Consider the following 21,787-nt stretch of genomic DNA (forward strand, 5'->3'; position numbering starts at 1 on the left):
TATTAGTTTCAGATGAAACTTTCTCAATTCCTGGGTCTAGCTGCTGGTAGATATCATTTCATTCCCATTTCCTGTGCCTGCTGTGAAATGGGCTGTCAGCCAATTAAAAGATGCTCCTCCTGTCATTTCTGTCCTACCAAGAATGTTCACACAGGCCGGGTGTTGTCTGCACACAGCATTGTAGTCAATGTTTTTGTTTGGGGGTATTATTTGTCTAACATGCAGTTCTTTTGTATATAGTACACATTTCTCATGCTTATTCAGGAACAACATTTTTTGTTGTGCTATTTACTGATTACTATACCGAGCACAGTCGTGTTTCCTTGTGGCCTCTCAAGCAAACTTTACGCTCTTATTGACAGAGAATGTTGTAGTTCGTCATTTCCTGTGCTTTTGTTGAATGGTCTACTAAGATGGAGGGCGTTTTCAGCGTCAGCGCTCCCCTGCGCATGGAAGCAGGAGTCCATATAGAGTAGCTTCAAAGCCTGAGTCATATCTGTCAGATGAGACCATCTGGGATTGGCCAAAGGGGGACGCCAGTTGGTTTTAGGTCCACTCAGCGAAGAGGGATGCCTCGCTTTGGCTTACTGGAGTCCAAAGGCTCATCAAAGATACGAGAAGTCAATGACCCTGCTTGTACTGTTAGGCAGCATTGCCTCTGCCGTGCATCCCATAGGACATCCATCCCATAGGACATCCATCCCATAGGACATCCATCCCATAGGACATCCATCCCATAGGACATCCATCCCACAGGACATCCATCCCACAGGACATCCATCCCATAGGACATCCATCCCACAGGACATCCATCCCACAGGACATCCATCCCATAGGACATCCATCCCACAGGACATCCATCCCACAGGACATCCATCCCATTTACAGCAAAATTGAAATCCTGAAATATACACAACAATCACCTAATGCTGCGGTTTAATCTCATATTTGGAGGCAGGCTCCTTGGTGTTTCTGAAATGTTACAGCTCTGCCAATTTCCTAGAATATGTGTTTCTATAATAAAAACTTCAGAGCCGCTTATTCGCTGTCTCCTGTCTTGCCGGGAGATGATATGCTGTCATTTTTATCTGACTCAGCCTTGGATGCCCCGAGGCGCTCCAGAGGTTATAATGTATAATTCAGAGCGCTGTCTCCTCCGGCTCCAAGCTGATTTATAGGAGGAGAAATGGTGCCCTGGCACTCGGGGTGCTGGGCCCGCTGTTCGCGTGTTTGAAACAGGTGGTGGGCAGGAGCGGCTCCTCGGTGGTTTGCGGGTGGGAGCTGGTTCTCTTTGCAATCCAGCCCTTGCACAATGTGTTTCATGATGCTGTTAAAGCTGCAACTTACTTCACAAAAAGGCACCCCAGATAGTTCACTTTCAGTGGAAACTCAACCCCGGAAAAAGAAACAGTAAGAGGAGAGGATTCTCCTTATGACACCTTTTTTGATTCAGATGAGTTATCATAGATATTTCTACCACAGCTTTTTCCTTTAGGAGAAAAAAACAAGTACAAATCCCAAAAGACGAATTAGGTGCTAGAATCTCATTTTTTGGCAGATTTTACCGAATATATACCGTTTCTCAAGTGGGAGTTTCCAGTGGTCGTTGTTATTTTTGTACTCAGTTGGAAAACCTATTTACTTCATGTATTTGACCACAAGACTCAACACATTCTGTCCCACTTTAGCTTTTCTCTCACTGGATTTGGAATAATGCCTGTAGTTTATTGCCAACGCATTTTTATTTGTTTAATTTTACACTCTGCTCTTTATCAGAATGTTCTCTGGTCCAAACACAATTACACAAAATACTTTATATGATAATTTCAGCCAACTCTACCTTAACCCTTTAAAGGCAGTCTGGCAGCGTGGCCCATCCTCCTTTCATTACCATTTTTGACTTTATTAAGTATTATTCCTGTTTTTAAAAAAATGGACTCTATAAACTTGGGTAAATCCATAATATCAACTAACCGGAATCTGCGACAGGCCGAGGCCTGCCTCGTCTTCCCTAGTAGTGTTAATAGATGAATGGAAACAGGTCCAAAAAATGCTACTGAGGTCTAGGGCACTTTGATTCTCCTTGAAACAATCTTCATGCTGCTACTTTATGAACAACTGCACCACCGAGGACTGAAGAAGCGGGTAGAAGTTAGAGCTCTGCCTTTCCTGGTGCTTATGCTTCACTGCCATTGAGTTCCTGCTAGAGAAACTCCCAGTACCTCCTGGAATGCTGGGGAATACGTGGTCCTGCATCATGAATAGGGTTGCCACCATTGCAGGGGAAATATACCCACCATTATTTGTTGTTTTATGAGTCTGCAAAGGCCAGGGCGTGACACAAAACAGGACCTTAAACAAAATCGTATGAATTCATTTAGTAACAATACATACCTTTTCTGGCTATGTTTGCTTTATTTATTTATTTTCAATTAATTAGCTAATTAATTAATCTAGTAGTCACGGATCATTAATGTAGCTCTAGAACACATTTAAAAGTGCATTCTACTTATATTTGCTATTTAGGTATTCAGAGATAAAGGGCAAAAATATTGGTACCGGCCGGAACATCAAAATACCGGCGGTGCCCTTAGAAAACCAGCCAGGTGGCAACCTTGATCAAGAATTGTGAAAGAAGAAGCAATGATGATGCTAAACACAACTGAACGTGGAGAAATACTTCACCAGATTTGCAAAATACATAAACATTTTCTGCATTGTGATGACATTTGTATTGCCATCAAAGGTATTGACTAAGTAGGTGTAAACCCTTGAAATCTGTTCAAGGTGATAGCCTAATGCTTCCTACTTCACTGTTATCATCAAGGTTCTATTTTATGCCGGCCATAAACTCTTAGGTAAACTGACTGCATCAGGTTGACTACCTGATCAGAAATTACCTTGGTTGTCAGACCTAATCCACAGAGAACAAAAATGAGCAATGTTGTTTGACCTTGCATGGGCTGTTCCCACTAAATCCCAGGAAAATAACAAAATACAAAAACATGTGCTGACTGTGTGTGAGAATGCAATGTGGAACAAAACAAGCATGATGTTTGGTAATGTGTGCAAAGCAGATGCTGCCTACAACATTCATAGTTAGGCTAACATAGGGAAAATGACAATGGGCTATGTAGGGACGACACAACAAAAAGAGAATCCACACAGGATTATATGAAAACATAGTATATATTGTACATACAACATAGACCAAAACAACATGATTCAGAAATACTGTGCATACAATGCAAATCCTGATATAGTACTCGTTATATTGTCGATGCAAGAATGAAAACAACATACATTAGGAAACATTAGGACATAATGGGCTTGTAATGGGAGAGGTATATAAACTCTACTTAGCCATGTTGTCAATTAACCGTGAGCAAGGCCGAGAGGCTGAAACGCGTTGGTGGAGGCAGACTGGCTCTGCGTATGAAATAAAATAACTTAGGGGCTGATTACGATGGCGGGTGGATAGCCACTGCTAGCCCGGCGATGGCGATCCATCCGTCATCGTAACCTGATTTACCCACCGCCAGATTACAATGGAGGTGGGTAACGCGGCAGGCGAAAAGTCCGTCCGCCACTTTTCAGCCAGTCGGCCGGCCAGGCAGACTTGGGCCACTAATATGGTGGCAGTGCCTAGCAGGCACCGCCAGCCATATTAGGATGCTGGGATGTTCAGGCCTTTCCATGGCTGCATCGCTGTCATGGAAAGGCTGGCGGGGATTTGCGTTGGGGGCCCGTTGCGGGCCCCCAGAGTGGTGGGGGTTGCACTTGTGGGGTACCCATGGTAGAGGTCCCAACACCGCGGGGATGGCAGGCGGACTTAGGTCTGCCCGCCATCCTAATCACCCCCTTACTGAGATTCCTGATTGCAGCTTAATTTGTTTTTCAAAAAGATAAGCCTAGGCCACTGGTTCGGCCCTACGCAAGCACCCGCTGCTGAGTGCGTCGATTTAGGACCACATTGTTTGAGATATATATATATATATATGCACTTCACCCAATCCCCACAGCTGCTGGCTGACAAGCGGGACACGGACACCAGTTAACTGCAAAGATTTCCTTCTTTATTTGCTGGCGCTTAGCATGGCTGATGACGCGTTTCGCCCATCAACTGGGCTTGATCACATGATATATATATATATATATTTCCAAAAGCAACGTCTCCAGTTGGAGACAGGTCCGCTCGCACTCAGAAATAATCGAAGCAGATTCCAAATTCTAATTAGCAATGTTGTGATTTAATTCAGCATACCAGTAAAAAATCCTCTACGCGTTTCAATCTTTACAAAGATCTTTTTCACGAGGTTCAATCATTACACTTCTGCCATGTTTTTCCAATCTTTAAACCCATTTCCTCATACGTCATTACATCACTTCCTGGTTATTGTTTGCAGTGCATTCTGGTTAGTATAGTTCTTTCACTGTTACTGCTCTTTATTTTATTTACATTATCACCCGTTAGTGTACTATTACTCATTATTTATTTATCTTACTTTTGACTCCTTTCCGATCATGTTATTTTTTGTACCATTTTCAAACCAATTTCTATTTCAAAGGAATTTAATTTTTACCGGCTATCCACTGCCTATTCTTGGCTTTCTTAAAATTACAAATTGAATTTTATTTACGGGTATCAATATCCATTTATTTATTTATATTAGGTCTCGTCGCTCTTTTTATATATAAAAGCTAACTTTCGTATTGATTATACTCTTTGGTTAATACCCTCCGGTGGGTAACGACAACGACCTCATCCTTTTAGAATTTGTCCACTTAGTTTTGCCCTCTATTTTTTAACTTCCCTTATTCTATATGTCGGATTACTTAGGAGTACTCATTTATTTTCCAGTGAATTTTTTTGCAATCGTGCTACTGCAAACCCACCACCAACCTTAGTGTTTTTTACCTTATAAATCTAATTCTATACAAATTTAAAATTAAAATTATTTGACAGTTTTTACAATTTGGAGGCAAAAAAGTTCAAACGGTTCATTGACTTCTTTTTGAATTACACAGATGCGAGTGCATCTCTTCATCCTGGTTCAATCCATTCGGGGTCAGAGTACGAAAGTTCAGGATATGTCTTGACTCCTTTTGTCTCAGGATTTTTTCTCTATTGCCACCTCTTATATGTTTTGCTACAGCTTCCACCGCATAGAAAGTTAATTTCTTCCAATCTCCCCCATGCTTTTGTTCCATATGCTTTGCTACTGCATTACTTCTATCATTGTTGATTGTAGCTCGCACATGCTCCAAGATGCGTTTTTTCAGTTCACATTTGGTGCTTCCCACATATTTTAGTTGGCAGGGGCATTCAATAATATAAATTACGTATTGGCTCTTACAATTTATGAGTTGTTGGATTTTCCATTTTTTATTGTCAGCCGTTTTGATTTCTTTCATATTCTTTGCTATGGTACACACTTTGCAGCTTGTGCATTTGTAAAACCCCTGTGGTTTCAACCTTGAGTCTTGCTTTCTTTTAGGTAAGAAATGACTGTGAGTCAACTGATCTTTAAGATTTTTCGTCCTTCTGTACGTGATGTTCGGTTGGTCTCCTATTATGCTTGCCACAGTTGGATCAAGATGTAAGATGTGCCGTTTTTTTCTTATAATCTTCGTAATTTATTTATTTTCAGTGGAGTGTGTAGTTATTAGGCGGATTTTTTGATCTTTTTTCTCCTCTTCTAACAATTGTGGGGTTTTTTCTTTCAATAGTTACATTCTTGGTATTTTTGTTGTTCTTTCAAAAGATGCTGCTACAACTTTCGGGTTGTACTTTCTTTTTTTAAATCTTTCACATGCCTTCTGACAATTCGCTTTCCATTCATCCTCCTGTGAACAGATTCTCTTTATTCTTAAAAATTCCCCGTATGGTATGTTATTAATCAAGCTTGTTTGATGGAAGCTCTCAGCATGTAGGACAGCATTAGTTGCTGTGCTTTTTCGATGTAGCGTAGTTTGGACTTTTTCATTCTCAATATAGATTTCAGTATCCAGAAAAACAACTCTCTCTCTACTGATGTCGTATGTGAATTTTAAACCTGTTTCTGTATTGTTAAGGATTTCAAAACATTCTTTGAATTCTTCATTAGTCCCATCCCAGATTAGCAGCAAATCGTCTATATACCGTAACCACATTACGGTCTTATTTACATGTAGTTCGTTATCTGTTGACCAGGCAATGATGTTTTCCTACCAATCCATAGTGAGACAGGCAAAACTTGGACTAAATGAAAAGCCCATCGCTGTTCCTTTGACTTGGGGAAATATTTCTTATGGTTACAGGGACGTTGTAGTTAGCAAATAGAATTAAAAAAACCTTAGAAATTCGCTGAAAAAACTAAAGGTTACAGGGTCAGTTTTCACTCACTCAAAAACAGTGAAGTTTGGCAGCTATAGTTACCTGAGCTAACTATAACCTATGCCCCCACAATGCACTGCTTATGACCTCACGTAATGCATCACTCATGACATGGTCAGTGACATCACTGATGACATTACTGATGACATCTCAAATGTGTAATTCCCTATATCTCAAATCACTCTCCACTTCAAACACCACCCAAAACACATTCACACTACAACCTCTCATTCATGCCCTAGCCTGGTGAAACAATTTGGGGTAATCAGACTTTTATCTAATGCTGCATGGATTGCCTCCATATTTCTTTTGCTCGGTAAGGCTACTGGGGCAATTGCTTTTTTGTGCCCTTGGTTACATCAGTGCTGGCTTAGTTCCTGGGTTGGACCACTTCCAGCAGGCACAGTTATATGATGTCTGTCATCAGTGCAATATGGTGGTTCTCTGGTAAAGGAAACGAGGTAGGCCTCATCAGAATTGTGCTTCAGGTTGTTAGAGAAGGGATCTCATGCCAGACATGGCTGGCTCCTGCTGCTTGTAGAACCCGGGTGGTATCTCATATTCTCAGGGCCTGTAAATTAAATGCTACTAGTGAGCCTGCAGCACCAATTTTGCCACCCACTTAGGTAACTTGTCCCAGGCCTTACATTACAGCCTGAATGCAGTTTTAAACATGTCGACTTGGTGTTTAAACTCCCCTTTTATTACATATTGGATATAGGTCCCCCCTAAGGTAGATCTTAGGTAGCCCATAGGACAGGGTGTTGTGTAATCAAAAGGATGGGCATGTACTCTTACGCTTTATATGTCCTGGTAGTGAAACTTCTAAATTAATTTTTCACTACTGTGAGGCCTACCCCCATAGGATAACATTTGGAATTCCTTATTACATTTAATAAGCTATAATTCTCAATTTGGAGATGGTGGTTATGTCATGTTTGGTGTCTATGAAATTGTAATAATAAACCCTTTTCAATGGTAAAGTTGGATTTTGTACAACAATTTTGAAAATGCCACTTTTATAAAGTTAAAATTTTCCTGCTCATACCCTTTTGTTCGTGTAGCCTGTTTGGGGTCATGTGACTGGGTGTAGGTGAGTTTGACTATGTGAATTCTTCCTAGACAGTCACACCCAGAATAAGGAGGGTCAGATGTGGTGGTCGATCCTTCTCATATAATGGTGCCACTGGTTGGAATTGCGGAAAGAACCCAATCTTCTTTCATTTCGCAGGCTCTTAAAAACTTGGCTGTTTTAGCTCTTTATCTTCGTCCACTGTCCTTCGCCTGTTTAGTCCGCAGCGCTGGGAGGCCTCCGGGTAGCCATCGCGCTTTATAAATGTCATTCCATTCCATTCCATAACAGAGGGATTAGGTGTGCCTGAGTGGGACATCTGTTTGCAGAGGCGTAGCTGAGCGCAGCCCCACTTACACCTGAATAATCTGTTCTCTGCCTTCATGAAAGGGCCCAAAGACCCTGCATTTTCACTTCAGCCAGATTGTAGCCAGGAAATTACATGCATTTCAAAACCATGGTCTAGAAGCTTCTCCCACCTTCCAGAACCAGGCCACCAGGGCAATAAAAAAAGGATATCAGACACCAACTCTTCATTAGACTTCTGGATCTGTGGATACTCTGGCAGGAAAAAGGACTGTGATGCTACTAAGAGGACTGCCACTCTGCTGGACTGCTGCTCTAAAATAACTACTGTCCTGCTGTGCTGGTCTGCTCCCTGCTGCCCTCTTGCCTAGGGAAGTAGAACTGGACCTGCAACTTCACCTTGAACCCAGGACCTCAAAAATTCCTCAAAGGGCTAGTTAGCTGACCTTCTGATCTGAACCACAGGGACATAAAAGGCTCCCTCACTCAGCTCCTGGACTCAACTGCAGCAAGTTTCTGACCCCCTGAGAGGCCCAAGTGAGGTCTCTCAGGTCCTGGCCCGTTGTTGTGAAATCAAGCTTTTGAGTTCTGTGCGACTGCGAATGGGCCATTTTGCAATGGAACCACACCACTCACATCAAAATTCAGCACAAGCTGCCACCAGCCTATCTCTTCGCACAGCAAGCATCGTTCGACCGTGGAGGACCACCAACGCGAAGCACCGGCCCGCCCATTTGTCCTACTCTTCGTATTACGCTTAGTGCTGCCTGTGAAGCTTTCCTTGCTCCCCGCAACCCTCTCCAACGCAAACTGGACTGTTGGCACAAAACTTGAGAAGGTAACATTTCAGCTGGCCTATTCTGGGACTGTGTCCAACCGGCGCTCCATTGTGGTCAGCTTGCACTTTTGACTATGACCTGGTCCAGCTATTTATGCTTTTAGGGGATATTTTACAATTGTTCTTTGAAAATTAATTACTTCAGATCTACTGATTGTATTTTTGTTGTTTGTTTTGGTCTTGTTTCATTTATTAAATTCAGCTGTATTTTCCAAACTTAGGGGCCCATTAGGATGGCGGTCGGAAAATCTCCCCGACCCCCATGGTAGCAGGAAAAGACCGCCGGCAAGGACTGCGGCATAACCGCCGATCCAATTAGGGTGCTCCGCATTCGAAATCCGACCGCTGCGGTCAGATTATGCCGATTGACATTGCGGCGGTCGCTGCTGCCAGCAGCACCACCACAATGTCAAACAGAACATGTCCTGCATATCCCTGAACTGCGTGGCAGGCACTGGACAGTGCCTGTCACCCGGTACATGGACATTAGGGGGTACCCCCCCAGTGCACCCACACCCCCCAACATATTGGGGCCCACAATGGGCCCCCGGAACATGTCTCTGCATGCCTTTCCATGGTGGTTCCACCGCAGTGGAAAGGCTGGCTACCACCGGCATCATAATCATGCCGGCGGTGCTTGGCCCTGATCCACAACAATTGTAGCGGTCCAGCTCCGCCCGCCAGGCAAGCGGGCGGACTGCAACTGGCGGAAAAGTGGCAGGAGGAAAATCACACAGCCACGATCACGACCGCGATGCTAATCGGACCAGCGGTTTTCCGGGTTTCGATGGCGGGCGGATGGCCTCCGCCGGTCTGGCAGTTGCACCGCCGGACCGATGGCAGCCATCCGACCGCCATCCTCATAGACCCCTTAGTGTGGGATCTTTGTGTGTGGTCTCTTCACAATTTTACTGTTTGAAGTGTTGCACAAATACTTTACACATTGCCTCTAATTTAAGTCTGACTGCACTGTACCAAGCTACCAAGAGGTGGAGCACAGGTTAATTTGGGGTTTTCTTGGGCTTCACCCTGACTGGGATTGCGGTTGCTGCTTGACCAGGGCTCACACTCCAGTCAATAGTAACCCAATTTCTAACTATACTGAATACTGGAACATATAAGAAAAATCACTAAAAAGTATCCCACCAATCCAGTAGCCAGGCACTTCAATGAAATACATAACAGTAATAGAGATTTACAGCAGTATTTAGGAATAGACAGTATTGTACCAAATCTTCAATATTTCTATTCATGTTGTGGCTAGCCAATCTGATTGCTCTGTAACACAGGAGAAGGAACAGGTCCGCGATACTGAACTAGCCATCAGAACCAATAGCCCTCTCTGCCAATCAGAATGTTCTATTTTCTTAATTTGCGGTACCCTGCATGTCTTGTAAGACCAAACCATCCAAGTGTAATGAACATTTGATCCTTAATTTCTCAAAAAAAGCTGAACAGATTTACACCAAATCACAAAAAGCACACTTTCAAAGTAAAGACCTAGCTTTCTGCCAAAATTGGGGTAATTCTGTAGGATTATAGAAGAGTTATTTTATAGATTATAGATAAAAAAGGACAAAACAGTATTGTCATTTGGCAATAATCAATCCAACCAATTTCTGACACAAAGAATACACTTAAATCACAATAAATATAAAATGTCTGCAGGTTTATTTAAACTCTGTGTAAATACTGAGCATGCAATCCTTTATTTACATAGGTTTCAAACCACTATATTTTTAATTGTTCACCTATTTTAAAGTAAAATGTATTGAAATTACAATTTACGGAAACTTAAATTATTGTGCTCTTTTTATGGCATCCGTACATTTTGTGTATTAATTTGTTGGAAAAAATACGGCTCTTACCTGCATAATATTTATAAGAATTTTAATCTGGCTTTGGCGCTCATGTCATTATTAGGAAAGGAGACAAGTAGCCGTTTAAGGCTGAAGCATGTGTAGTTTGGGATTTTCCAAGTGGGACTACTGCTGACAGCTCAGCTCAAATGTTCTAAAGTCCAAGAACCTGCTGTAAACCCGCAGCGCCGTCTTTCTTTCCTAGAGTCAGCTTACAGGCTCAAGCCAAACAAATGGTGTTTGAAATTAAAAGCAGCTGTTCATTAGAGGTGGTTAATCGATCACCGACTAGGTTAATGTGAATACCAGTGCATTACAAAGTCGGTGTTATGCACCTTCTCGGGTGGTTATCCCCGCCACGGTAAGTGCATTCAGATAACAGGAAAGTAATTAGGCAATGATGTTCAAGGGTAATATATCGGCTGTTTCTATTGAAGGGAAAGGTAGGACCAATAAATCTTGACACAAGGTAGAAATCGACCCCTGGGCAGACTCTGCTCTTGGTATGCTCGTTGGGGCAGATTTACAAGCCCCGTACGCCACTTTTGCGCCGCTGTTGTGTCACTTCTGTGACGCAGCGGTGGCGTAAAGCCAGCGCCATGCTGCGGGTTATTTACAACGTGACGCATCTAGGGAGATGCGTCACGTTGTAAAGCCCTGCGCCACATGAAACCTGCGTCAGGTTTCATGTGGGTGTTTTGGTGCAGGGGGGCGTTTCGGCGTAGGAACGCCTCGGAAAAGTGGCTGAGTTAAATCTACAAGATTTCACCCAGTCACTTTTCCGACTCCCCTGCGTCAAAACCTTGCGCCTGCTTGAAGCAGGCGTAAGGCTTGACACACCATGTTAGACATAGGCAGGGTTGGCACAGTGCTGGATTTGCGTCGCACCCGCGACACAACTCCAGCACTGCGCCAACCTTACGGCAGCAGATGCGACACGCATCTGCATTTCCTTGCGCCATGATGCGCCGCATTGTAAATGCGGCGTATTTGTGGTGGTGCAAGGATTGAGATGCGTGTTACAAGTTTCCTAGCGCATCCCTGCTGATTTGCAGGGATGCGCCAGGAAACGTAAATCTGCCTCGTAGTGTTGTAAAGCCGGTGTAAAGACATTTACAGCAATGTGATGACTTCAGTAGCCAGATGAGGAGGCTGAGCACAGGGATTCATAGAGACAGGTGTCACCTGTAATCAGTCTGTTATCAGAAGAGGCACATCTAAGCTTGCAGGTAAAGGACAAAGTCAGAATGCAGACGATGACAGATGAACAGAGGAGCAGAGTGACTGAGAGGCAAAAGGCTATTTCAACCAGAGAACCGTTTTCACTTCCTCACACAACTTTGACTGATTTTGCTGCAGTGAGTATTTCTTTCTCCCACCATGGTTATTTCTCATGGATCTCTGTTACTTCTTTCATGTTTCATTCTTTAGATCCTTTCTCAATTTTGACGATATAATTGTGCCATCTCATTACTTTTGGAAAAGGCTTAGTAAACTGGATTAGTTTACCCAGGATAGTTTAGCTGCTTTTACCAAATGCAACCCAAATGACAAGTTAGATTGAACTAAGATTACTTTATTGACAGGTAATACAGGAGAACATTTAGTGATCTCGTTTTGTGAATCATCTTACCTGCTGTGTGATTGACTGCTGTGTTGGTGTAGGCTATTATTTACAGTGCCCCGGTGTGAATACACCCGTTTTTGCTCATTTGTAAGTGAACAGAAAGTTACGGGTCCCATCAAAATGATACTTTGTTTATTTGGCACAATGATTTCGGCTGCTGAAAAAAACGAAATGTCTGTGGGAAAATGAAGAATTAATAGGGGAGCCAGACACAGAATTACTGATTCCCCCAGTAATTCCTCATTAACAATGACATTTAGGGCCAAATTACAAGTCTGGCGATCTGAGGACCTCCAGAACCGTGGTGGCACGGCGGTGGAGGTCAGCCACTGCTGCACCGGCGCTCTGACTACCCAATTACGACTTGGGCGGTCAGACCGTGTTTGGCGCGCTGGCTCCGCCAGGGCGCTGCCGTACCATGGCAGCGTCCCGGCGGGGGCTCTGCAGTCAGGGATTATGTCAAATGTAAGTGGTGCCACTGTGGCACCACCAGTAGTAGCGGCCCGTGCAGGGAGTGCCATGGGGCGGTGAGGGGGGACGGGGGAGGGGCAGGGTGGGGGTTAGTAAACTCCGGCTCACGGCCGACCATAGTAATGAATGGAAATAAATAAATAAAACAAATTTCATTGCGCGCGCTGAAACACCAAATGCGTTTCAGCGCGCGCAATGAAATTAGTTTTATTTATTTATTTCCTCACATTACTCCGCTTGGCCGTGAGCCGGAGCGTACTACCCCCTACCCTGCCTCTCCCCGGCCCCACCCCACGGCACTCCCTGCACGGGCCGCTACTGACCACCATGCATATTACAAGTTTTAGGACAGCCAGCGGTTTCATGGAGATCTTTTGTCCATGAAATGGCTGGTGGTGCAGAAAGAAAGGGGACCCTGTCGGGCCCCTTATGCCCCCTCAGCCTACCCAGGTTCCTGCCCAGCATGGACTTTTTAGACAATTTTGTGCAGGAACCCAGTGTGGCGTTCCCATTGCGGTGCCTCTTTCAAAGGCACTGCCACCTTTGAAAGACACACTGCAGCGGGACCGCCACGCCGTCCGCCCGCCAGCCCACAAAAGGGGTTGTAATCTGGCGGGTGGGTGGCAGCAACCTTTGGCGGTGCGGTGGCGCGGAGGTTGACACCACTCTGCCACTGCTCTGCCAAAAGTCAGAATTTGGCCCAAAGATTCTAAGAGGGTCAAACTGCTGATTTGTATTATAGTTCAAAGCGTTGAAATCAAGTTTTAACATTATTAAACAAATATGCAATTAAAACTTTTTCACACACACGTGTGTGTGTGTATGTATGTATGTATACATATATGTACATTTATACATATATATGTATATATACATATATATGTGTATGTGTGTGTGTGTGTGTGTATATATTATCTACTGGCGGTCGCCAGTAGATAGTTATAGTTACAACCTAGTTTCCATAGGAAATCTCAAAATTCTATTTTGAATAACTTTGGCGCCGGTTGACGAATCCTCGCCAAATTTTCAAAACTAATGGGGCGCTCCGTTCAGCTCCTACCCTGAAAGTCTCGGGGTGATTCGTCAAGCGGGGGCCGAGAAAAAGGGTGGGTCCTAAAACGCGTTTTCCCCATGCATTTTTCCATAGGACCTTTAGTCGCAGCTACAGCCTGAACGGCTGAACAGAATTACGTGAAATTTGGCAGAGAGGTAGCCATAAGGTCAAGGAAGTGCCTTTTGCAGGTCTGGTGTAAATCTGTTCAGTATTTCCTGAGAAAATAGCATTTAAAAGCATATCAATATCTATACGCGCGCACCGTGCGCGCACAGTGCGCGCACCCTGCCGTGCGCGAGCGCAATTCTGATTGGTTGTTAGATGTCGGTAAACATTCGAATCGGTCGAAACCAGGAAGTGTCGGCCGCCATTTTGTCTCTCGCAGTCTGAGGGGGTCAAAAACAAAGATGGAGAACGAGAAAAGGGGGCAGAGTGGACAGTTCCTGACCCCCTAGCCTTGGTCAGGGGGTCACAGAAGGACCCCCAAGGGAGAAAAAAACAATTTTTAATTTTTTTAAAAATCGGGAGGTGCGCGCACGGCACGAACTGCGAACCGTGGGCGCTCGGTGCGCACCTCGCGATTTAAAAAAAAATTAAAAATTGTTTTTTTCTCCCTTTGGTGGTCCGGCACGAACTGCGAACCGTGGTTGCTCGGTGCGTGAAGCGCACCGAGTACCCACAGCGCGCGCACGGTGCGTCATCAGCAGAGGATTGCGGTCGCGTGAGTTATAGTTGCCTGCAGTAACTATAACGGGGGAATTTTATTGGTTTTTTACGAGTGAAATGTCCAGCTAACTATAACATGTGTGAAACCTATGGTTTTTTAAGTGAATATATATATATATATATATATACACACATACGTATATATATATATATATATATATTCAATGAAAAAACCAAAGGTTTCACACATGTTATAGTTAGCTGGACATTTCACTCGTAAAAAAACAATGAAATTCCCCCGTTATAGTTAGTGCAGGCAACTATAACTCACGCGACCGCAATCCTCTGCTGATGCTAATACTGTATTTAGACACTTATTTGCCCATGTCTTCTTCCATTAAATTTTAGCTATACATATATTACAAATATTTTTTTTTCATAAAGACACATATGTCATCAGCAGAGGATGGCGGTCGCGTGAGTTATAGTTGCCTGCACTAACTATAACGGGGGAATTTCATTGGTTTTTTACGAGTGAAATGTCCAGCTAACTATAACATGTGTGAAACCTTTGGTTTTTACATTGAATTTCTAAGGTTTTTTAAATGCTAATTCCTAACTATAACGTGTGTGAAACCTATGGTTTTTTCAGTGAATTTGTACGGTTTTTTAAATGCTAAGTTACTTTACGCCATTCGTGGCGTGCGCGCCCACTTAACGCAGTTCGTTCCGTGCGCGCACGGTGCGCTTCGCGCACCGTGCGCGCACAGTGAGCACGCGGTGCGCTTCACGCACCGCGCGCCCACTTTAAGCAGTTAGTGCCGTGCACGCACGGTGGGCACGCTGTGCGCTACGCACACCGCGTGCCCACGTTACGCTAGATGGGCCATGGAGGACATATGATGCGCTTCGTTGTGAAAGGTAATATTTTAATTTTTCTCATCTGTAATATGCCATGCGCAAATGGTGCCCTTCGGGCATCATTTGCACATCGAAAAATTTAAAATTCCGTTTTTTACCTTGGGGGATCTTTGAGGACTCCCTCACCATGGCTAGGTGCTTAGGAGCTGTCTAAACAGCCCCTTTACATGTTTTTGGCCTTTGTTTTTTAACCCCCTCTCAGAGTGCGAGAGAGAAAATGGCGGCCGCCACTTCCTGGTTTCGACCGATTCGAATGTTTACTAAGATCTAACAGCCAATCAGAATCGCACTCGCGCACGTCACCGTACACGTACGGTAAGCGCACCGTAAGCGCACCGTAAGCTGGCTCAGATATATATATTGATTTAAAGGCTATTTTCTCAGAATCTACTGAACAGATTTACACCAAACCTACAAAAGGCACTTCCTTGACCTGTAGACTACCTCTCTGCCAAATTTCAAGGAACTCTGTTCAGCCGTTCGGGCTGTAGCTGTGTCTAAGGGTCCTATGGAAAAATGCATGGGAAAAACGCGTTTTGGGACCCCCCTTTTATCTCAGCCCCCGCTTGACGAATCCCCCCGAGACTTTCAGGGTAGGAGCGGAGCGTAGCGCCCCATTAGTTTTGAAAATTCCGCGAGGATTCGTCGACTGGCGCCAAAGTTATTCAAAATAGAATGTTGCGGTTTTCCTATGGAAACAGGGTCCTAACTATAACTACCTACTGGCGACCGCCAGTAGGTAATATATATATATATATATATCCTTGTAACTCGACTCATGCACAATCCCATAAACCAGGAAAAGACGATGCGGACCCAGAATGCTGGTGCTATTAATTTATTTTGTGCCCTGCACCAACCGCCATAATATATATATACACATACCACTTAGGCACTGGCCCAATGCTCTGGAACCTTTTTCCTTAAATATTGGCAGAAGGGTGGCTTCTGCGCTTTTAGAAGTTGCCCAAAACCTGGATTTTTTTTTTCTTCTTTCTTTTCATCTAACTAGGTTTCTACTGCTGGTTACTTCCTAGCGCCATGAGACCTACATGTTGGGAGATTTTTACATGGAAAAGGGGAACCAAGAAAGGGAGTGCCTAAAAAAGAACTCAAATATTGAGATATCAAAAAACGTGACTTCCCGCTCCCAAATCCTGGCATGTGTACGAATAATATTATCTGGGTCTGTAGCTTTCGAACTTTGCCTTACACTGATATTCTAGTGTGTTATGGGCAGGGCAGCAGCTCTGCAAACACGTCACGTCATTTCTCTTCTAGGACACAGCTCAGCCTCCACTTCAGTCCTCCCTGTGACTGGTGCCGAGTAGCACACAGTGATATATTTTTAACCATAGTTACAGTAGAGAGCTGGGGCCTGACAGAGAGACAACTGTGTCAACGGTACATTGTAGGTAATGTTTCACTCGCGCGCTGCTGCCAGTTAGAACTGGAACCAAGGTGCACCGCGACATGGCCACGGAAGGAGACGAAAACTATTACGGCAAACATGGTAACTTATTAACTATTTAAGAAGTTTCTCGTGTGTCGCTTGTGAGACCTACGTATGTTTGTGATTTTACCAAAGTGCATTTATTTGCGGAACCAAATGTGATCTTAAGCGACATGGCTTCTCCTGATTTTTACTCAGGGTATTAGGACTGTTGTGCGTACCATGCATTTTCTCTTTACATAATAGTTTGGTCATTTGTATTGTCAATTCATTCAGTTGCATTTTGTGATTGATTTTTCCAGGACTTCTTGAAAATTCGATCATTCTCTTGAAACAAATATTAGAACCAGATGGCAGATGAATGTGAACTAGAGCGCGTTTCGAGATGATTCTATTATAATATGTTTTTGGGGCATTTATATTCCAATTGCATCACTAATAGGCATTTTGTGAGGCAGTTAATTTAATACTATAGCTGTTTTGTACTTAAAGCAACCGTTCACCCACTGAGAAGTCCTTTAAGAGCATTCATTACTTTAAAATATCGTGTTCTCAGAAAGGTGCTTTTTAAGGTAGCCAAGGCAATAAACAGTGCTCAAGCACATATGAAAACTACAAGGTGACAATGCAAACTAATTTCTTTTAATTAAATATAGACTTTCATGGTGAAGAACTTCAGCAGTCTCCCTGAAGGATGTGCTCTTACGTAAGTGTAAATGAGCAGACGCATGAAAACAGAAATGCTGACTGCCAAAAACACTCAAGTAGAAAAATCGATATGTGTGCCAATCGCTGTTTAGAAGCTAAAACAGCATCATTCAGATGCAGAAGTCCAAACTTACATTTTATGTACGAACTGTGGGCCCGAAGCAGGTTTCAAAAACATGGTCGCAAGTTGCACAATTATATTTTGCGCTCTGTCTCTAATTTTGCAATGCGACCTATAAACTAAAGGAATTTGCTATAATATATACCGAAAGGAAGGGGTCGCACAGCAACCTGTCTATTAAATATAATGAGGCAGCTCGCTAGTTACACAATGCCCTATAATTGACTACAAACACAAGGATGGTGGCCTGCAAGGAACAGCAGACCGATCTTTGTGTTTGCACTTCAAGTCACCAAACGTATTTTTAAACCGCTGTTTTTCCTTAATCGAGCCACTGTTGCTTTCAAGAAAATGCTTTTCATTTCAGAAAACATTTGGGGGTGTAGGCAGTGGTCCCCTGATACACATTACCATTTGCAAACCAGTTGCCACCTCCTTTAAGGTGCACTAACAGATCAATAGTTTAAGATGTCAATGTTGGTTGCTAACCATTGATACCTACCATTATGACTCTCAATAAGGAGGGGAGACCCTTCCATGCTCCCTGCAATTGTGATTTCGAATGGTTAGAAAAGGACATTTTGCGAGTCAGAAAAGGTTTTCCTACCCAAAAAGTGGGTTAAGTACATTGCACATAACCTTTCTGCTTGCATACCCTAAGGATATGCAAATGTGAAAATATTTAATACATCAGGGCTTACACTGGTAGAGGTAGACAAGGATTGGGGGTGAAAGGAAGATTTAAACCAGAGGGGCAATGGATAAACTTGTCAAGTTCTTAAAAATAAACTCATATGTCAAGGAAATTGGAGATTGGGTAATCGAAAATAGGACACTACTGATAAAGGCAAGCATCGACCCCATAGCAGAACCACAATCAAATTTGCTGTGTTTCCTTCTGAAGCCCATAGTAATGGAAACTCCATCTCGTGTGAGAGACACAACCAAATTGATTGAGAACTAGAGCGCTTTAGTGTACTCCTAGAGCCCAATGGCTGATGAGTCTAGGCATAGAGTCTTTATGTACCAATATCACTCAAAAGAAAGACATTGAAGCCATCAAAATATGTTCAGGGAAATCAATATAATCTGGTAGTACTGCTTGAATTTCTGGTAAATTTACTAGAAATTTTCAAAGAAACTAAAAACTCCTGTGCAACATTTTGAAGATAGAAGTGTGTCATAGTTGAGACAACACAAGATGGTGTGTGCAAGAAAAAGTCTTCTCTAATAAGAGAAGGATTGACATATAAGAAAGAGGCATATAAGGAAACGATTTTGGATCCATTCCCTTTAATGTACTAACGAAGGGATAAATGAGAAAAAGGACGAGAGCGAGTTAAGTTGAAGTTTTTCATGAGAGATGGAGCTGTTATTTAATAAGGTATCTTTGTAAGATGTTAGGATCCTGTAAGAGTCTTTGAAGAAACAGAGGGGGGCAGTTTGTTCATGCTGTTTAATCTTGGCAATAATTTAGAGAAGATAGACACATGCCTTCAAGCTCACTCAATTAAAGATATCACATTTATGTATACTGACGAAAAGACATTTTGAAGATGGTGGGCATTAGCAGCCCACTAGAGAGTGGATATTAACACAAGCATTGCAAGTTTGGATAGCATGTGCTGGTGCCATATTGGTCTAAGGTAACTAGCATTTGCTTAGCTAATTATAATTTGTAAAATAATCTGACTGTGATATATTTGTTCTCTTTCTAAGATACTAGAACTATGATAAATGGAAACTGTTAGATTATAACATCACATCCAGTGGTAAGTGGGAGCATAGGACACATGTAAGGGAAAGAGAGAGATGATCACAGTGGCCCACTATTCTGGTGTATAGGAGAATAGCCAGAAATGCCCATTTTGTGCCTTTAAATTGTTTGAAGAGGGAGTAAGGTGAATGATGGGTTTACTTAATTTCATATCTTTATAAGTTTTTTCAAGGCAATGGCGCAGTACTCTATATTATTCTGCAAAGAACTTGCATCAAAGATAGTGGCCTTTTGTGATAAGGGAGGCTGTGGTCTGCTGGACTATATTACCTGCATTGTTAGTTAAGTAGGCAACATCTTAGATCATATCAGAAAGCGTTATTTGCAATGCTAGCCGTAGATGTTAAACTATTAAATTAAGATCATACTATTATTGGTTATGCTGTTGTAGAAGCACGTCAGTTGTAGTGAGAGGGGTTCCGGTTCCGTTTGCAGAAAGCTTTTATATGTGATGGAAATAAACAAAATGTATTTGAAAGCAGTTGGTGTTTGTTCATATATGCGATCACTTGAGAATATTCGGGGAGACGAAAGAGGTATATCCCCCTTTAACTCATTAGACATATTTTAAGCTAAGAAATGTCCATTGTTTGTATCTTGTAGGATTCATGAATAGCAGAAGGACATTGCTGGCTCTACTCAGAGTATCTTCCATTAAAATTAGAGTATGAGTGAGGTTAAGGAATAATTAAGGAATGCCATAGCCTATAAGGGACCCATCAAGAGTTGCCCAGAGCGGTATTCCTGGAAGAGAAACGTCCCTGTGAAACTGCCTCTTTACCGATGTATCCGGGTCTGCAATTATTGGGTCTTCATAATCCCTATGTGGCTGCAAAGGCTGTGTGTGGGCCCTGCCTGTCCGCATCTTTCAACTGGAAAAGCAGAAGTTCGTCTCAACTAAAGTAAAAAACAGATCCTGCCCTTCTGTAGCCCCTGCCCCTTTCCATCTCCCACAAGCAAAAGAAAACGCTCCTGCTGCATTTTCCGCAAGTGGGAAATATTCACAGATTTCAGCCCGTGATTACCTTCAAAAGTAGGAAATACAGGCACAATGGTACAGTTCTGGATGGTATTACCCTTTCTTGGGGAAATAGCTTGTAATCACAGTTATTTTACTGGGAGATGCTGCCCGGTATCAATAATTCTAGCACTGGTATCTCTGAGCAGTGATAACGGGGAGCTTGGAATGGAGTCCTATATCTCTTATTTTGAAGAATAGCAGCCATGACATAAGTAGTCACATTTTAACTACTCAATACTTTCTTGTTATATTTTTTTTAAATAATACATTTGGATGTTAGAGCTTGCTCTATACAAACAGAAAAGAAGATTGTTTGAAGAAGGGTTGGTCTGATCGTTCTACACAGTGGTCTGAAAAATAGAAGAATAGGTTAAATTTTGTGAGCAACAAGACCTTTGTCAACGAAAGAGAATAGATGTAGAAAAAGAGAATGCTTTTTTGTGTCATTTTCCTAAATAGATATATGTAGAGATAGCTAGTGAGCTCCTCATAGGTCTTGTAGTGAAAAAAATCATATGAATATGTATAATGAGAAATAAATACGAACAAGATATGTTAGGAAAAGTCAAAAACTCAAGTTAAAAGAGATTTCAGAAACAGACTATTATTTTTTGGTGTTTTTACACCTTTGCAGGGATACACTATATGCAACCTCCAGTTTTTACTGTAGTATTACACACATGAGAATACATTTAAAAAATGAAATGTTGTTAGGAGTCGGCCTTTTCTTCCCAGAAGAAAGCAGTTTCCATATATTTAGAGAGCTTTTGTATGTTCAAAACTATGATGTGGATAAGTAAAATATTTGTTTGTATTTTTAATTTATGTGCCATTCTGTGATTGGATTACTGGTCATGATTATTTATTTGAACCATGTGTGATGAGAATACTAATTGTTTGTTTGAAAAGAGGTTTGGAAAAGCTAAATGAAATTTGAATAGGCCTAAAGAGGTTAGATGGCAAGATGTGTATATAGTGGTTTGTCTGGTGTGTAATTATGTCTAATCACACCTCTGTATAATGATGGATAGCCCAAATGCTAAATTGACAGATATCAACATATATGACTGAACTAGTAGCATTGGGTTTGAAAAAAGGGACTAGAGAAAAGCATTATTCATTACTCAAAATGTCTCACAGACAGATAGCACTTTAAAATAATGTTTTTGAATTTTTGCATGTATTAGTGTTTAGAATGGGATATAAGATAGAGTAGGTGAGGAAAACAAATTTGCACTTTGTATTTTTATTGTGTTAACTGATTCTAGTATGTCGTTACGATTAAAAAAATAGAAATAATTGTCTTCTTTTAGAAAAAAAGAAACCTATGTGTAGGCTTTTGAATAATAGAGGTAGGTGTACCCTCTTGTTTTGATTTGGATTATAACTACTACATGTAGATCTTAATAGTACCTTCCAGTGGATATATATGCCCATATACACCATGAGAGTAGACCATTAAATTAAATTAAAAAAAAAGACCTAAAACAAGTTGTGCAAAAGGTGAAAAGCAAGCA

The 21,787-nt window shown here is 42.3% G+C and overlaps 1 protein-coding gene across 7 annotated transcripts in view; it reads left to right on the top strand.

Annotated features, from left to right (window-relative positions):
* The window catches only part of SLC44A5 (solute carrier family 44 member 5), a 745,501-nt gene that overhangs the window by 264,468 nt on the left and 459,246 nt on the right, over window positions 1-21,787 (top strand). For 2 of the 7 annotated variants that reach the window (XM_085602265.1, XM_085602264.1), the window contains exon 1: window positions 16,454-16,703. The exons of 3 other annotated variants lie outside the window; for them this stretch is intronic. In XM_085602265.1, the coding sequence (XP_085458391.1) occupies window positions 16,664-16,703 (40 nt within the window). In that variant the 5' untranslated portion in view covers window positions 16,454-16,663. Of the gene's footprint in view, window positions 1-16,453; window positions 16,704-21,787 lie in introns of those variants that run through there. 2 more of the 7 variants (XM_085602260.1, XM_085602259.1) reach the window with 1 other exon arrangement.

Source organism: Triturus cristatus, chromosome 4_2 (assembly GCF_964204655.1).
Source record: "Triturus cristatus chromosome 4_2, aTriCri1.1, whole genome shotgun sequence".
In the NCBI taxonomy this organism is placed as follows: Eukaryota; Metazoa; Chordata; class Amphibia; order Caudata; family Salamandridae; genus Triturus; species Triturus cristatus.